This window comes from Eptesicus fuscus, chromosome 11, assembly GCF_027574615.1.
Source record: "Eptesicus fuscus isolate TK198812 chromosome 11, DD_ASM_mEF_20220401, whole genome shotgun sequence".
Lineage (NCBI taxonomy): Eukaryota > Metazoa > Chordata > Mammalia > Chiroptera > Vespertilionidae > Eptesicus > Eptesicus fuscus.
Genome location: NC_072483.1, coordinates 51,867,616 through 51,884,211, shown reverse-complemented (window position 1 = coordinate 51,884,211; position 16,596 = coordinate 51,867,616). Strand labels below are relative to the sequence as shown.

The following is a 16,596-nucleotide window of genomic DNA, read 5'->3' as shown; positions in this document are numbered from 1 at the left end:
ATCTAAAAAGGTGGATTTGTGTCTAGAAAGACAGGTAGAAACAGCAAAGCAGGCACAGTACAAAGCTCTACCCAAATCACCCCGCCTGGAACATTTCTAGGTTTGCATCCTCAGATTCTTCCCCCTAATGTCAATCGCTGGGATGTCATCAAGTGTCCCAGAACCAATGTGTGCACTAGATTCCAAATACATGAAAAAAAAAAAAACCACGTATTTCAAAGGTTCAGCCTATTTGGGGGTCTTCCATTGAGATTGTGGGGAAAATAAAGGCAGTGATCTGCTTGCAAGTGTGTGTGATTAACACAGATACTCTTCCAACTGAGAAATTCTTTATTCTAAATATTTGTTCAAATAGTACCAGACAATTTGAAATCAATAAACTGTGTCGAGTTGGAGGGCTGTGGCTGTTTGAGAAATGAGTAACGGGTGTCGTCCGACTCTACCCATGAAGGACAATTTGCGGTCTTAATCCTTTACATCAACTACAAACACCAGCCACGGTTACAACTGTTCAAAACTACTCTCTCAGCTAGTTCAGACCAAAGGGACGAAAGAGATGAAATGTGGCCCCCGAGGCCTGGGGCAGCGCGTTCCTAAGCCGGCTGGAGAATTCTACAAGTATACACATAAATACATTAAGACGAGGATAAATAATCAGAGAAACGAAATGACTCGCTTCAAATAATAAATACAGATTGTTGAGTCCGATTCAATCCTTACAGGACGGGGAAGGGGCATATAAATTAAGGTCTCCGCAACTAGGCTAGACGCGGGCCAGGCCCAGAGCTCTCCAGGCTCTGGTCCCTCTGCCGAGCGCGCGGCCCGGCGAACCTCAGACTTACCTTCGGGACATCATTACCAGCCTAGAGCCCCTCGGTCCGCAGTATTTGGCACTGTCAGGCTTACAGAGGAGAATCCTTGCGGTTGATTTACGGCGGGTCACCCAAAGGAGGATGCGCCTGGAGGGGAGGCCCAGTCGCCTGCACCTCGGCCGCTGTTGGCCCGAAACCCGGAGAGGCAGCGGCCGGGACAGGGCGAGGGAGGGTCACCGGCGGCCCCGCGGGCCCCGCCCGCCCGCCACCCGCCACCAAAGCAGAAGAGGTAATTGCGCCAGGAGTTCGGGCCAGCGGCGGCCGCTACAGATGCGTCAGTTTGGGGGCCTCGGGCAGGCGTCCCTGAGAAGAGTGGTGGGCCGAGAGATCTGTGTAGGTGGGATGAGGGTCGCACGGTCCGTGGTGGTGGTTGCCGGGAATCTGCGCGGCGCAACTGTAGTCCACGCTGGCCGAGGACGGATGCGAGAGGTGGCCCAGGTTGAAGACCGGCCCGGACGCGGGTGCCATGGAGTCGACGAAGTTACCGCCCACGTACACGGGGCTTCCCTGCAGGTTGGCGCTGGCGAAGCCGCCGCCGTTGCTCGCCATGGGGTGGGGCTCGAACTCCGGCGCCGGGTACCGCTTCTGCTGCGGCAGGCAGCTGCTGAGCGGCGCCGTGTAGGCGGCCAGGCCGTACATGTTGGGCTGGGATTTCGCGAAAGCGGGAGGCGAGGGCGCGTCGTAGGCGAGGCCGGGCACCGGCGGCAGCTGGCCCGAGTAGGCCACGTGGCCCGCCGAGCCCCCGAGCGGCGGGCTGCGCTCCGGGGACTGGCCCGCCGGCGAGTGCAGGATGCCCTTGGCCTTCTGGTCCTTCTTGTACTTCATGCGCCGGTTCTGGAACCAGATCTTGATTTGACGCTCCGTGAGGTTCAGCAGGTTGGCCATCTCCACGCGGCGTGGCCGGCACAGGTAGCGGTTGAAGTGGAACTCCTTCTCCAACTCCACCAGCTGTGCACTCGTGTACGCCGTGCGCACCCGCTTGGACGCTGGGCCCGGCGGGCTCTTGTCCTCGCAGCTCTCTCCTGGGCAGGGAGGGAGAGAGGGGGGACGCTGAGAGGGAGAGGTGGGGGGCACCCAGGGCTGCAAAGAAGTGCTTCCCTGGTTTCCCTCCTCTTCCCCCCACTTTAATCCTGGCTGGATTGGGGAGGGGCGTTTGAGAGGTGAGATTCTAAGGAGGAACTCACCGGCCCCTGGCCTACCAATCAGTCGCACCTGAAACACCCATCTGCCGTCTGAGGTTTGATTCCCTCTGCCCAACCCCTCCCCTCCAGCCTAGTCCATCATCCGGTCCCAAAGGCCTTGGAGGAGTTTAATGGGAGACTAGTAGCAGCTGGTAAGGCCTCCCCTCTGCCAAAGAAGGGCCAGACTTCTCTGAACACTGCCCTCCGCTAAGGGGTGTGGGGGAGGGAACAGCCCAGCCTGCCTGGCTCAGGGGCTGGCTCCTGGGCAAAGCACCCAGGAAGCATGGACTGAGGGTGGAGATCTTAGCACCTCACTCCAGCCCAGCTGCACCCAAATGCAGAGAAGGTGATAAACCATAAAAATACTGCCCCAGGTTTTAGGGGCCCCAAGACCCGGCTGGGAGCATTTTTAGTACTGCAGTGCTAGGACCAGCAGCCTCGGCACTGTTTTCCACCACCCTTGCCACCTCTCAGCAGCTTGTCCACTCCCTCACTGGGAAGACAAATGGATTTCTCCTGGGAGGGAGGGCCTTCTCCTGCAGCTGGGAAGGAGGGGCCGGAGAAGGAGCTTAGGGCTGGAAGATACTTTTCCCTTAGGAGCTGAAGTACCAGAGAGCAGCAGGCAAACCGGAGACCCGGTTTGCTAACAAGCTAGCTGCATTCCGGGCTTCACCCTGGCCCTGAAAGGATAGGCAAGTTCATCTCCCGGAAGATAAGCCACAGCAGAGAACACAAGGCCAAAAATGTTCAGGAACCAAGCCAGCTGAGAAGAGAGAGGAAGCAGGCCTCAGAGCTCCTGTCCCTGCCCATCTTCTCCCACACACCCTGAGTGGGCCTGCAGAAGGTCTTCTCTACTCCAGGGTCTCCCTTTCCAGGGAGAGGAACACAACAGGAGGCTGTTCCTGTTTCAGAGCATATCCTCTGGGGGAGGCGAGGATGTCTGGCCTGTGGGCCTGGCTGTGTAAGGCCCACAAAATCGAAATCATTTGGTCTGGCCCTGCCAAGGCATTTGGGGTGAGTTAATTAAATGTTTGACCAAATATAGCAGGCTAATTTTTGAGTTGATAATTTTGTATGGCCTGAGAATGATGTTATAAATATCCAAATGGTGCTTAGCAGAAAAAAGTTTCCCCACCCCTGCCCTAGGATATGCTCCTCCCTATATTATAGATTTGCTGGGTGGGGAGAATTGGGCAGGGGTGGGCCAAATAGATCCCTTGGTTATGCCTTGGAGGCCCTGGTTGGATTCAAGGGCACCACTTTGTTATTTTATGGTCTTGGGCAAGTCACTTATCATCTCTAATAGTTTCCTTCCCTATAAAATGGGAATTTTATCATATACCTGCCCTCAAAGGGTTCTTTGAAAAATTAAATAAGATAATGCTTGTAAAGCACTTAGCATGTTCTTAACATAGCACTCCACAGACTTTAGTTATTAATTTAAGAGACTGGGATTCATGTGATAGGGACTACGTAACATCCTTAGCCAAGTTTTGAAGTGCTATTGGATGGAAACAAGGAGCTGAATTATGACCAGCAGCCTAGGAAAGCAGATATTAGGTCAGTATAAAGAGCTGTCTATTAATAACTATGAGACGTGCCCAGCCATGCCACCAACAGCCTGGAATGGAAGGGAGAGACCCTGTCACTGTAAGGGTATAACCCCCAATCAGGGACACTATAAAGAAGGGACATTTCTGTGTCAGTAGGAGGTTAGACATATGGCCTCCAAGGTTACACCTCCAGCCCTGAGTCTCTTGGTTCCTAGGAGAGCTAGCTTCTTGGGGTCAGTGTGGAGGGGATGTAGCCCACGGGTAAGCGCCCTCAAAGAGCTACCTGCAGTGGTACAGCTGTTCTTCTGCTTGGAGTTCTGTCGGGACTCTTTCATCCAAGGGAAGATCTGCTTGCTGATGGTGGCTGAAGAGCCAGAAGCACTGGGCCCACCCTTGACCTTCTTGGCAGGCACTCCACCTCCAGGATTGGTGGGCGAGGAAGGTGGCAGGGTTGGTGGTGGAGGAGGGGGCTGTGGTGGCTGCTGCTCTGAGTTCAGACCAGGAGGCTGGCTGCTACCCCCACCCTGGCTGTTCCCAGTGCCAGGCCGCATGCAGCTGCCATTGAGTTCAGCCGCCTTGTGGGCTGGCGCTCGCAGAGGTGCAGAGCTCTGGATGGAGCAGGCAGAACCTGGGTATTCAGTGTCCAGAGAGTTGGCAGCAGTAGGGGGTGGGAAAGGCTGATGGGGGGCACTGTAGCCATATGTGTCAGTGGCTTTGCTGTAGCCATAGCCTCCAAAGAGTCCTGGGTTTTCATAGTAAGCAGCCTTCTGCATCGTGCACTCAGGAAGCTCCAGGGCCTGCTGACCCTGCTCAAATAACATTGACCACCACTGTCTCCGTCACTGCCACCTCCGATGTCTGCCAAATCCTGAGAGAGCTGGGGCAGCCCCAGGTTCCAGGTGACCTGCAGAGAGGAAAAGTGAGAGGCCCCAGCAGCTCTGTCATTGGCAAGACCAATCAATATAGAGGTACTAGTTTAGGCTCTCTGCTTCTCACCCACTTAAAAGTGGGGGATCTGGAATTTTATGAAGTTCAACTTATATGAACCCTTGGAAAAGTTAGAAGGAATTTCTCATAAACATATGAAATGATTCCTTCTCTCTAGCTATGTCTAAGGGAAGGGGCTTTTCTTTCTTTCTTTTTTTTTCCCAGATACAATTTTCCTCCTCCAAAGAGTATCAATTTAGCATTTGAAACTTCATGGAAAAGCACTTGTGGCCTCATACATTTTAATGGCTGATTCTCCCACTTGACTTTGAGCTTCCTGTAGGCAGGGACTGTATCTTATTCATATATATGTAATATCTAGCCCAGTGCCCCACATGTAGTAAGTGCAATAAATGCTTGTTGAATGACTGACTGAATGGATCAATCAACCACAGAGCCATCTTGGGGTTTTGATGGGCAAAAGGAAACACACTCAGAACAGCCAGAGCTCTCAAAAAAAGTATCTCTCCCACCTGGTTTCAAAATCACAGCATCCTTCATGAAGACCCAGATAGTCCACTTTCCGGTGACAGGGTACAAATCAGCCCAGTTAGCTCTGTGGTCAGCACTGTGAAATCCACTAGGAAATAAAAACCAAGAAGAGGACTTAAAGACTCCCAGACTTATTTTTGAGGCTAGAAAATGTTTCTTCTTTTTCATCTACATTTTTTTTAGACTCTTAACTTGGCTTTCTGCTACTTTTAAATGGATACCACTGAGAATGGGTGAAGAGACATAGAATTTGAAATGCATGGAGCACAGGTGAAAGGTGAATGCTTTATATTATTACTATTATTTTTATCCTGCAGCTATTGTATAGATATTATTATAGACCTCTGCTCTGGATCATCCATTCTACCACCACCACCCAACTCACAACCAGTGAGAGAGCCTCTTTCGGCATGATGAATGGACCCAGAATTAGAAGGGGGAAAAACTAAGAAAAATTCTACCCCTTTTGTGTCTTCTGACTCTTGATGGGGGTTTCCCTTCTCACCCACCCACCCCTTCTCGTGAAAGGCTCCTAAGGAGTTAAAGTATAACTAATACCATTCAACCACTTTTGTCTGCTCCATAAAGAAAACTCATAGGTCAGCTCCCTGGTCTTACTCCTTGATCTCTTCTTTCAGGCAACTTTCCTACCCCACACTCCCTGGCTTACATCATGGTCACCATGATGGACCATACTATCTACACAACTTATGTGGCCTACATACTGGATTTGACCACTAGTTCCAAAATTGCTCCTCTGGTCATTCATCTCCCCTCCACTTTCACCAAAAAGCTAACCTGATTTTTTAAAAAATATTCATACCCTTCATTTGGTAGTATTATTGCCCATTTTTGTTTTAAAATATAAGTGAATATGCCATTTATCTTGATAAAAGACAGGTCCTTCTCAATGGGATAATAGAATACTAGGATGTTATGTCTTAGGAATTGTTTCTACTATTGTTATTAAATGTATGCAATTAGGATATCTGTCCAACAAAGATGGTCTTAATTTTTCTTTCAGTTCATTTTCTATATCATCCTCTGACTCTTAAAGTTACCAAGCTACCACCTCATCCTGTGACTAATATTTACATGTGTATATGCCCAGGCAAAAGTGCCAGGTACACTGGGTTTCCTTAAGTTTTGGTACTTTTCTGGGATCCTGCTTCCAGTTTTAAACTTTGGGCCCTCTGGATGTCAAAATGGTCACATTTGACACTGAGACCACCAGAATCACTGCTGCTTCTGTCATTCCATTTACAACTGTGGAAGCAAAACACCCCCCTCTTGCCTCCTAGGTTGACAAAGTTTATCTTGCTAGGTGGACCAGTCATATTAAAACCGCTTCTTCAAGAACTGACCAGGTCTTTGAAACAGATGGCTTTACATATATATCTGCTCCTATGGCATATTCCTAGAAAACGCTCTGTGTGCAGACGTCAAAAGTGCAACTACTGGGCAGCTTCACGAGTAACCACAGAGTCTGTTCTCTGTTTTCATTGTATTAAGGAATTTCAAGGCCCACACAATGATGATTCCACACCCTAAGGTCCATTTCCCCCAGAAGCTAGGGCAGTAGGCTTCTCATAAATGGGAAGGACTTTGCAGCTTCCCCTCCCCCCACCAAAAAATATATAGTGCCCTAAAGAAACCACCTCTCCTAAAACAGAACCTGAGAATATTGTTACAAAACTGTTTAAAAAAAAAAAAAAAAAGCTCATTTCTTTCCAGAAATCCCTGCTCCTTGTGAACTCTGCTTGAACCTAAAAAGCAGGAATGGGTCATAAATCACTTGGACAATGGTCAACTGTTCAGTGGCTCATCTTTTCGATCACCCCCCCCCTCTTTTTTTTTTTTTTTTTTCTTTAAGGCTTTCTTTTCTCGCCCTTTGGTATCTCTGCTCATTTGGGCTCCGGGACCCAAATGCCTTGGGGTGAAGACAAGCCCTGTAGGGGGATGGGGCAGTCCTCCAAGTCCTCAGCTGCCCTTTCCTCTCACTCCTCCTCCCCTTCACCCCCCCGCCCCCCCCCCCCCCAGACCAGGGAACCAGGCCAGGCAGCCTCCCCAGAACCCCCTCTGCGCCACCCTCGGCCCCTCCGGGCAAAGGGGCGCCACACCGGGGTCTGGCTTGTCCTTTCTCGAGGTCCCAGGGAATTGCCAACTTAGTCCAGAGGCCCAAGCACAGGCGGGGCTCACGGGTCCCCAGCGGGAAGGAAAGCAGCCTCTGAGCGACCACCACCACCGCTCCCCAGGCCGGCCTGCTTTGTCCCGCCGCACCCACCGCGCCTCCGAAACAGCTGAATCCAGATACTTGCTCACTGCACTTAATTCTGCCCGAGATCAATACCTAATATGATACCGAATAAATAAAAGGCGCTCACAGCGGCCAGGGGACGGGGTTATTAAGCAGCTGGAGCTCTCACGGTGCATATCAATGCACCTGTCATTGTGGTTTGAAACAAAATTTATGACTGCGAGCGCGGCGGCAGTAAACGCCTCAGTAAGGAAAGAAAAGAAAAACACTTCCCCAAGCCCGGCACTTTTCAGAAGTGGAAAACAGTCTCCGCGTAGGAGGAAGCGCAGCAAAAGAATGCCCTACTCCGCACTTTCCCCGGGGCCCGCGCCCCCGGAGCGGGGTGATTATATAAAGTGGCCGGTGCCGCCTCCAGGAGCAGCTCTGCCGGGCGGCCGGACGCGGGAGGGGAAGCGCGCAGCCTCTCCGGGGCCGAAGACCCGCTGCCCGCCGCGGCCCGGGGACGCCAGGAGGCTCGCGGACCGCACCGCGCGGAGGCCGGCCCGGCGCCTGCGGGCCCACGGCGGCCCAGGAAAGGCCGAGGGGCTTGGGAAGGGAGGGGGCGGCCGTGTCTGGGCTGTGACTAGCGCTCAGTGGTCGTAAATCACGGATGGGTAGAGTGGGTCCGTGCAAGTTGAAAGAGAAGGGGGAGGTGATGGTGTGCTGGTTGCTTTTGTTAGTCTCAGTTTTTTGGAGGTTCGAGTTGCGTCTTCTCTCCCTGTTTTGCCTAAACCAGGGCCTCGGGAGCCCACAGATCTCGTTCGGGGCGGACACGACTTTTGCTGGGTATCCCCGTAATTCCCTGGAACTGAGCAACGATCCTTCCTTCCTGTTGGCCTTGCTACATCGGGATTTTGTAGCTCCTCCTTTTCAGGTTTGCTGGGGAGGGGAAATATTTACCACAAAGCTTTCTGCCCAAGTTCTCCTGATCTCTCAGCCCGAGCCTCTTCTGACCTATGGGGAGCCCTGGATGGGCCTTCTAAATCACTCTTGTTTAGCCCAGATAACTTGGTATGTAACACACCCTGCATTTAAGGCACTGGGCTCACCCCATTAAAGCGCCATAAATTTGAAGGCCGATGATCGGTTATCATGTAACGGGCTGCAGTTCACACTGAGGTGATCCACTTCAAAGCCGCCCTTTTGTTTTGTCTTGATGTATGAATCCTGAGATGGCTACTTTGAGTTGCTGGACAGATGGAAATGTAGTGGAAATTGTTTTTTTTTTAAGTCACGCCACTCACCACAATTGTATATATGAGTGTGTGTGTGTGTGTGTGTGTGTGTGTGTTCTCAAATTTTGTCTCTAACTCTTTTTGTAGGCTCTTCGGGTTTCTTTTGATAGTCTGTTCAGGTGGATCTGGAACAAAATGGAAAACTCTCAGTGGCCGTTGGTTCTTACAAACACTTACATGTCCAGAGGCTTTACCCCCCTTAAGGGTGTCATAATCAACGTGACTATTGTAAAAGGTGCCTGCAGCCATTGCAGGTGCCTTCTATCAGGCAGAAAAGAAACTCGGTTGGCTCCTGGGGAGCGAGTAGCCTTTAACACTGAAATCCTTGGCTGGGTGGGAGAAGGGGGATTTGGGCCTGAGGGAAGGATCACACCCTTGGGCAGGGGGTGTACCAAGTGGGTCAGAGGTTCAGGGAAACCAGTCCCTCCCCTGCTGCTCCAACCAAGCTCCAAATGCTCCAGGTTTCCCAATCCCCCAGGCCCAGCCCACCTTCTAAGAGCAGAAGAGGGGGACTGTACAGAATTGGAGTGGAAGGGAGGCTACTACGACATAGCACCAGAAGAGGACGGTGACTATGTAGATGGGCCTGGGTGAGTCCCAGTCAACAGCTGCCACAGCGGCTCCAGTAAAGAGGGTACTGGACACTGTTTCTCGGTTTCTACATTATATATTGATGCTTTCCCTGCGTTTATTTTATTCCAGTAAGTACCAACCACCCTTCTAGTCTGGGCTGCAAACCGACTAAGAAACAAACATCCCTTCCGCCCTCACCCCAAAACAGTCCGTGCTGCACACCACGGCCAGGCGTTCAGCAAGTACCTGCCCCAGGCAGGTGAAAGTAGACAATCCCCCCTCTTGCATCTGCCCTGTGCAATTTGTCGACTCACTAGTTTGCAAACACTGAACCACGCTGGGAAAGCCCCACACAAAGCATTCCGGGCCCTTCTAAAGACCAGAGCGCAAAGCCATAAGCCTTTGAAGTGACCTTTGGCTCACGCGGTAATAACTCACCCTTAATGAACACCCAACGGAAGCGCCTCGAAGAAATCCTGGCCCGGTAGAGATCCTAACATCACGCCTGGACTTCAGCTTCCCAGCCGGCTGGGATCCAGGGGGTCCTCTCCGCTGGGCTGGCCAGAGGGCTATGCGTTGGAGGCACGATGCACTCAGGCCCACCGACCCGACCGGACCAGAGAATCCCAAGGCTGCTTTATAGGATACATTCACGTGGGCAGACGTCAACTTTTGCTGCTTGATTTTTTTTTTGTTTTTTATTGTTTTTAAAAAACGGTTCTTTAAAAGTAGGAGCTTCCCCTCAGAAGGAGGGCTAAATTGGGAGACCACCCAGGGCCTCGATCTCCGGATGCAGGTAGCTAGATTTTGTTTCCCAGCCACGGAGGAACAGGGTAAGTTTGCTCCTGGGCGTTCAGGGGTGCGCTTTGCTCTCTGGGTGCAAGAGGCTTGAGGAAAGTGAAGAGGACCCCAAGGCAGCCCAGAGCCCCCACCGCCTTCTCCTGCGCTCCCTCCCCAAACCACCCACCATTCAGCACCAGCGGACCTCAGACCCTGCTTGTCCAGAACTGCAGGCTTCACAGGGCTGGCTCTGGGCCACCAGCTCAAGTACCCTTTCCACAGCCAGGAACTGGGGGAGCAGGGGAGGGAACTCCTTCTGAGAGCTGTCATTGAGGAGCTGGTCCCAGGCAGCCCCGGCCCTGTACCCCATCCCTCACCAGTACCACGGAAGAGTCTTTAGGATCAGGAGCCTTTACAATAGGGTTCGGATTATTGAAATTTTCGGGAAGTTATAAGTGAGTGCTCCATGGGGCCAAATGAAATGCTGCTTGTAGTAATTGGATTCAGCTGACTAAGTTGGCAGGCGCGCAGCTCCAAGGCAGCAAGCGAAGAAAAATGTCCAGTGACTTTAAGTTCTGATGGAGCCAACCACAGGCAATTGACAAAACAACTTGACTACTCTCCTTTCCAGGCAATGCCGCTAGAAGTTGGTCCCTCTCCCGCTGGTGTCCAGTCACAACCCAGGTGAAGGGAGGGCTCCTTGCTTTCGGGGTCCCTTTCTACAGAAGCCCCGTCTGGGACCTGGCCCCGTGGCTTCCCAGGAGCATGGAGCCCTTCTCTCAGACTCAGATTGCTGCTTACTCAGGCTTCGGCCCCTGGGAAAGACCCTGGATGGATTGTCCTGTCCTCCCCCAGCCAGCAGCCGCACGGCATAGTAAACAAAAGGATGGATGGGATGCTGGAGTCAAAATACAATTTAGCTTCCATTCCTGGTTCTTTGGGGAGAAGGACCCAGAAGCCCTAAACCTTTTCTTTGCCACTCTTGCAGTCAAAACCTTAGATTAGTGAGGGGAACGTGGAGGAGCCTCCCAAACTCTTCTGGGTAGTTTGGGGGTTCTCTTGAATTTGGGGAGATAATCTTGAGTGACACTTTCACCTTCCAAGAAAAACAATAAGCCAAGAGCAGAAGATAAAGGCGTCTGTATGTGGAGCTAGCTCCCAGAACAATGCAGGGAGCTGGCTGGCCACAGAGTTTATTTTAAATACATATAAATCAACCCTCCTGCGCCCAACCGGGCAGCCCAAGACACGGAATTAATATGATGCTCCATCTTACTTTGGCAGTGACAGTGTAAAAAAAGTTTCTTTTCATTCATTTTCAGCCCATTCTCATAACTGCACTCGTACCCCCAAAATACTTCCTTCAACCCCAAGCCCCTCACTGAACCTCTCTTCAAACTGCCACGTTCCTTTCCCCCACCCCACCCCACGCCACCACCGCCACCCTCCAAGCCTGCCAAGGTAGTGTGTCCTCCTAACCTTTGGGTAGGCGGGGAGCGCTCCCACAAAGCGCGCCTTGTTACAATTAATCACCCGTCCTCGATGTATATGTAGAAGTGCATCTAGGTCTACGCGGGCTGCCTCACCAATTGGCAATAATCAAGATCACAGATTACACAAAATAAATCATATTTAGTATCCCGTTCAGGGCAGCAAGCAGCCCGGTGCCCAAAGATTTTCATTTTGCCATGCAATCGCTTACCTGGATCCCAATTTATCATAAACCCGGTGTCCTCGGCCTCAGAGCGGGCGCCAGTGGGGGGCAGAGCTAGCCTTCCCCCTTTGTCTGCAGACAACACTGTCCCAACCCTGGTCTCGCGCGCTCGCTGACGCGGCCATATACCCAGGCACACGGAATTCCCGGTAGAACGGAACCAGGCTGAGGTTCAACTACCAATAAACGCAGGAGGAACGAGTTCTTAGTCCCCGAGCTGGCTTCGCTCGCACTGCGCTCCCGTAGGTCCACCCGCCAGCTTGTCCGCTCCCAGGCCCAGAGCAGTGGCTACCCGCGCCTCCACCCACTCCTGGGTTCCTGCCCAGCCCTCCCAGGCCCCCCAGAGCTGGGGGTTTGTTTTGCTTTCAGAATATGGTCCTCTCTGTATTTGGAGAGAGCCCCGGAAACCCCCTCATAGTCCACAAATACAGACGCTGCCTTCAAATGCGAGCATATTTGTTCACGTGACCCAGAGAGAAGATTGTACTGATTGAGGCTGAAACTTTCACACCATCCAGCCCCGGAGCGCAGCCGGGCCTGGGGTCTGGGAGGAGGGGCAGGAGGCGTGGGATCCGGGACCCTTTCCCTGGGGCAGACATGGGTGGGTTAGAGTTTGAAGGAAAGCTCCCACCCATCTCGCTGCTCTCGGGAGAGACCTAGTCCCAGCTTGGCTGATGACAGTGGATTGGGGCGCTGGGAGTCTCTCCTCCTACGACCTCTGACCCTGGGCTGGCCATCCACGAGAAGGGATGGAAATTTAGAGGCCTGTCTTAGAGACTTCTCAGAGGGCGGCTGTGGTGCGTTAGACGCTCAGGGTTCCCTTGGCTCCCCGTCTGGTCTGCGCCTAGCTTCCCGCATTCCCACGCTCCCACCCGCTCTCCCCTTTCCTGGGCGAGGCGCTTACGTTGTGGCACAGCGCAGGGTCAGGCCTTCAGGCAGGAGCCTCTAGCTCCCAGACCGGCCCGTCCCCTCACCACAACCACCACATCACCACCGGTTGGGGCCTTGGCTCAGCTCGCAGACGCGGCAGACAGAGCTGCCACTTCCGAGAGCCGGCACAGGCGCACACTCAGCCGGCCAGGACCGGCGCCGTCCCCACTGTACACCTTGCTCTCTCCGCCCAGGTCCTGCGCGGCCCCAGCCGGCCGAGGTGCCGAGCTGCCGGTTACCGTGATCTCCGCGCCTCCGGATCCGGGCCGGGCCGGCGGGCTCCGCGGGAACGGCGACTGTCAGGCCGTGCCTTCCCGCTTCCTGCGGCGCCTCCGAGAAGGCGCGGGCCAGATGGGAGAGGAGGGCACTTAGGTTTTGGAAATATTCAATCAGGACAGGTTCCCGGCCCTCTTCTAGTGGTCGGGGGGAATTTATGGTAACCATGCTGCATGTGGTCAGAAGAGTGAAGCTCCCCGCTGGCCAGGAGCCTGCGGCTGGCGTCTGGCTCCTGCCTTCCCGCGAGCCCCCACGCCGTCCCCCAGCCTGGCCTTCACCACGGAATCCCACCCCACACGGGGGTCTCCGGCCATTTCTTGAAGTCTCGCTTTCGCGGCCAGCTCTGCTTCTCGGCGGCAAGGGGCACCGTCGCCGCCGTTTGCAAGGTCTCCGAAGAGCCGGGAGTAAAGGGGGTAAGGTCCTCCACACCCCCATTCCAGAGGCCTGGGAAAGCCCCAGAGGGCAGGTCGAGGCTCCAGCCCCCAGGCATGCCAGCCGGCCGGCCTTTTGTTCACCTGGCCGGGCCTGGCTGGAGGCCCACTCCGGACCCCTTTTGGAGCCAGACCGTGGGTGCCCCATTCCACCCCCGCCCAGAGGACCCCGCCCCCTAGCCTTCCACCGGGGCGAGCAGCCGGCTGAAGCAAGTGTTAATCTCCAGCCAAAGAAGGGGGCCCCTTTGCGGGGAATTTGTCTCCAGGAAAGGATCTAAGCCTTCTTCAATCGGAGCATATGTTCATAGAGCAATAAACCGGAAAGATTTACAGTCCTCGCCCGGCCCCCAACAGCCTCGCACCCTTTCAGGAATTACTTACGATGATTTATCACACCAACCCGGGCAATTGTCACACTGATAAAATAGCCCGGGCCGGTGCCCGCCAAGCCGGGGCCTTGGGAGGCTGTTGGCTGCCAGGCTGCCAGCGGGACTGGGAGGTTTTGTGTGTGTGTGTGTGTGTGTGTGTGGTGGGGGGGAGAGTTCCTCTCCGGGCCTACCAGGAGAAGTGGAGGTGGGTTAGAGTGGGTGGGGTTGGGGTGGGAGGGGAGCCAATTCTCATTGATAAAAAAGTGAGCAACTCGGAGAAAGCACCCGGAATCTGCACTGGAGTCACTTGCAAAGCACATAAACATTTGTCATCTTTGAATAATTGAATTAATGTGTTATTGTTTGAATGTATAATTCATAAGGGAGGAAACTTTGTCTCTGTCTGATGGGGAAATATACATACACCAAAAAAAAAAAAAAAGAAATCAAAACACACTCAATCCCCAAACAACCACCAAACGCAGCCAGCCTCTCCTCATGGAAATTATCCTCAAAGCCAAGGAGAGGGAAGGGGCTCAATAAAGAGGCTGTCCCCCCGGGGCATCCTGGCAGGATTTGGGGGTTTTCGAGCTAGAAGAGTGCGCTGCCCACAGCCCGAATATCCCGCAAGCTGGCGGTGGGATGGGAGCGGAGTGGGTCTGGAACCTCGAATCTCCTTGGTGTGCGGAAGGAAAAGGGCTGAAATGGGAGCAAGTAGGAGACACAGCCTTTGCATCTGCCCTGGCCTCTCCTGCATATCCCTCCCCCCAGATTTCCACTCACCCCAGGATATCCCACTTCTGAGGCAAGGACTCCCCGCCCCCCACCCCCATCGCCTTTATTTTATATCTTTCCCCAAACTTATAAATACAAAAATAAAGGGGAAGAAGGGGAAACTCCTTGCTGGGATGACAGAAGCAGCAGAGCCTCGGTGGGGAGGGAGGGCAGTGGGAGAATCAACTCGGAAATCATTATCTGTTGGTTAAAACCTGCCTGGGGTAAAATTTCAACTCGATTTTATAGCCTCCTATTATGACGCAAAGAAAAATTTACGACCCTCGCTTGAAAAGAGGGCTGGGGCCTTTTCTCACCGGTTTAAGAATAGGCGGCAGATGCCGTGACAGCGACTATTGTTCCCGGTAGACACAGGCGACCGGGCCACTTCGGCCCGCGTGCGCCCGGCGCATCCCCCAGCCGGCGGGCTTTGCAGCTCCTGTTGTCTCCCAGCAGCCCGCGAGCACCCTCGCCCCCGAGTCCCTTCTCTCTCTCTCTCTCTCTCTCTCTCTCTCTCTCTCTCTCGGTAATTTTTCATAAGTGCAAACCTTTGCTGAACCAAAGGTCACCATCCAAGCCACTAACAACTCGCCAGCGCGCAGTTCCAAATCAGGAAGCAGAGGGAACTATTTGTCAGCGGCCCTGACAGCTAAATTCATTAAGGATCTAAATCCGAAGAAATAAAAGTCGCCAAAATATTTACCTGCCGGCTGCGCTCCCGCGCCCTCCACTGGGCCCGGGTGGAGGCCGGGGCGCCGCGCGGGGGGCCCGTGGGCGGGTGATATTCTTGGGATCCCTGCACTTTCCAAGTCGGAGAGAGCCCTTTGCGTGGCAGATTAATGACGACTCCGTGTTTCTTAAGGGACGCGCTGAATTAATTATTTCGCCAATCACGTGGTCGGGACTTGTAGAAATCTATTCTTATCATCTTCCTCGCACTTTGAAAATTCTCCGGGTTATGAAAGGCCCTCCCCCAGCTGCCAGCGAGCCGGGGCCGCCAGCCCGGCGTGGGGGGCAGGGAGGGCTCCCCAACATGGCGGGCGGCGGGAGGCGCCGTCTGCCTGCCGAGGGGCCGGTTTACTGGACTGGGCTCCGGCGGGCTCGGCTGTGGACTCGCCGCCGCCTCCTCGTCCCAGCCCGCGGTTCGGCACACAGCCGTGCTGATGTATTGGTGGGCACAGGAGGAGCCATTAGCCAGAAGACAGGCAAAGGACAATCATAGAAGGTGTCTGAATATTTAAACTTCTGTCTGCGCACTTATAAATACACATGTCCACGCGTCCGGGGCGAGCGCTTCCATATATTAAGGACACATGTCTGATTTTACGCATTCTGCTCATTTCCTGTCTCGAGCAAGTCCCCCCACCCCCATCGACTTTGCAACTGCTGTCTTCGCCCCTTTTCTAGGAGAGGCAAAAAAAAGCCCTCGTGATAAAAATAGCGCAGGCCACTTTGATAATGGGGAGTGTTTATTGTCGTCTGGAAGGCGGAGGGGGCGCTAGGGGTAAGGAGGGGCAGGTGCTAGAGGCCCCACTAGGGTTGAGTCCCACCAGAAAAGTAGAAGGGGCCCAAGATGGCAGGCCAGAGGGGTCAGTCCCAGCTTGGCCCAGAACCCAACACCATACACCCTCTCTTAGAGTTGGGGGTGGGGTGGGGCGATCTCTCACCCACCGTGTTACGAACAGAGGCTGAAGAGGTCTAGGGCTGATTGGGGCCACGAAGAAAGCCAACCTGGAGCATCCTTTTAGGCCAGTAACTTATTTTCCTATCAAAAATGATGCCCACCACCCAGCAGCCCGATTTCAAACCCAGACTTCCCAATGCTCACAAAATATGGTGGCCGAATTGGCAGTATGCATGTATGTATGGGGGAGGGTGTAATGATAGAATTGCTAAGCCTTACACAGTTTAACCTTCATATGCCAAGCACATTTCGGAAAATAAAAACAATAGTTTATATTGAATGTTAGCTGTCAGAAGACTTAATGAAGAATGCTTCTGTGGAGGCACCAAACAGGAGGGAGATTTCGCTATACCTTTTATTTCAAATATAGATCAATGAATTACATCAAAACTACAGGCAACAATTAGTATAAATAATACTTTAATCAGTGGCAGCAGAACATTGGTCAAT

The 16,596-nt window shown here is 53.3% G+C and overlaps 1 protein-coding gene across 2 annotated transcripts in view; it reads right to left on the bottom strand.

Moving 5' to 3' along the window:
• Positions 1–1,115: 1,115 nt before the first annotated feature.
• LOC103283290 (homeobox protein Hox-D3) overlaps positions 1,116–16,596 on the bottom strand; it is a 49,299-nt gene continuing 33,818 nt past the window's right edge. The window contains exons 2-4 of one of the 2 annotated variants that reach the window (XM_054723541.1): positions 14,502–14,524; positions 11,400–11,414; positions 1,116–1,880 (exon numbers count right to left, since the gene is read on the bottom strand). In XM_054723541.1, the coding sequence (XP_054579516.1) occupies positions 1,137–1,880; positions 11,400–11,414; positions 14,502–14,524 (782 nt within the window). In that variant the 3' untranslated portion in view covers positions 1,116–1,136. Of the gene's footprint in view, positions 1,895–3,889; positions 4,428–11,399; positions 11,415–14,501; positions 14,525–16,596 lie in introns of those variants that run through there. The other variant, XM_008138528.3, reaches the window with a different exon arrangement.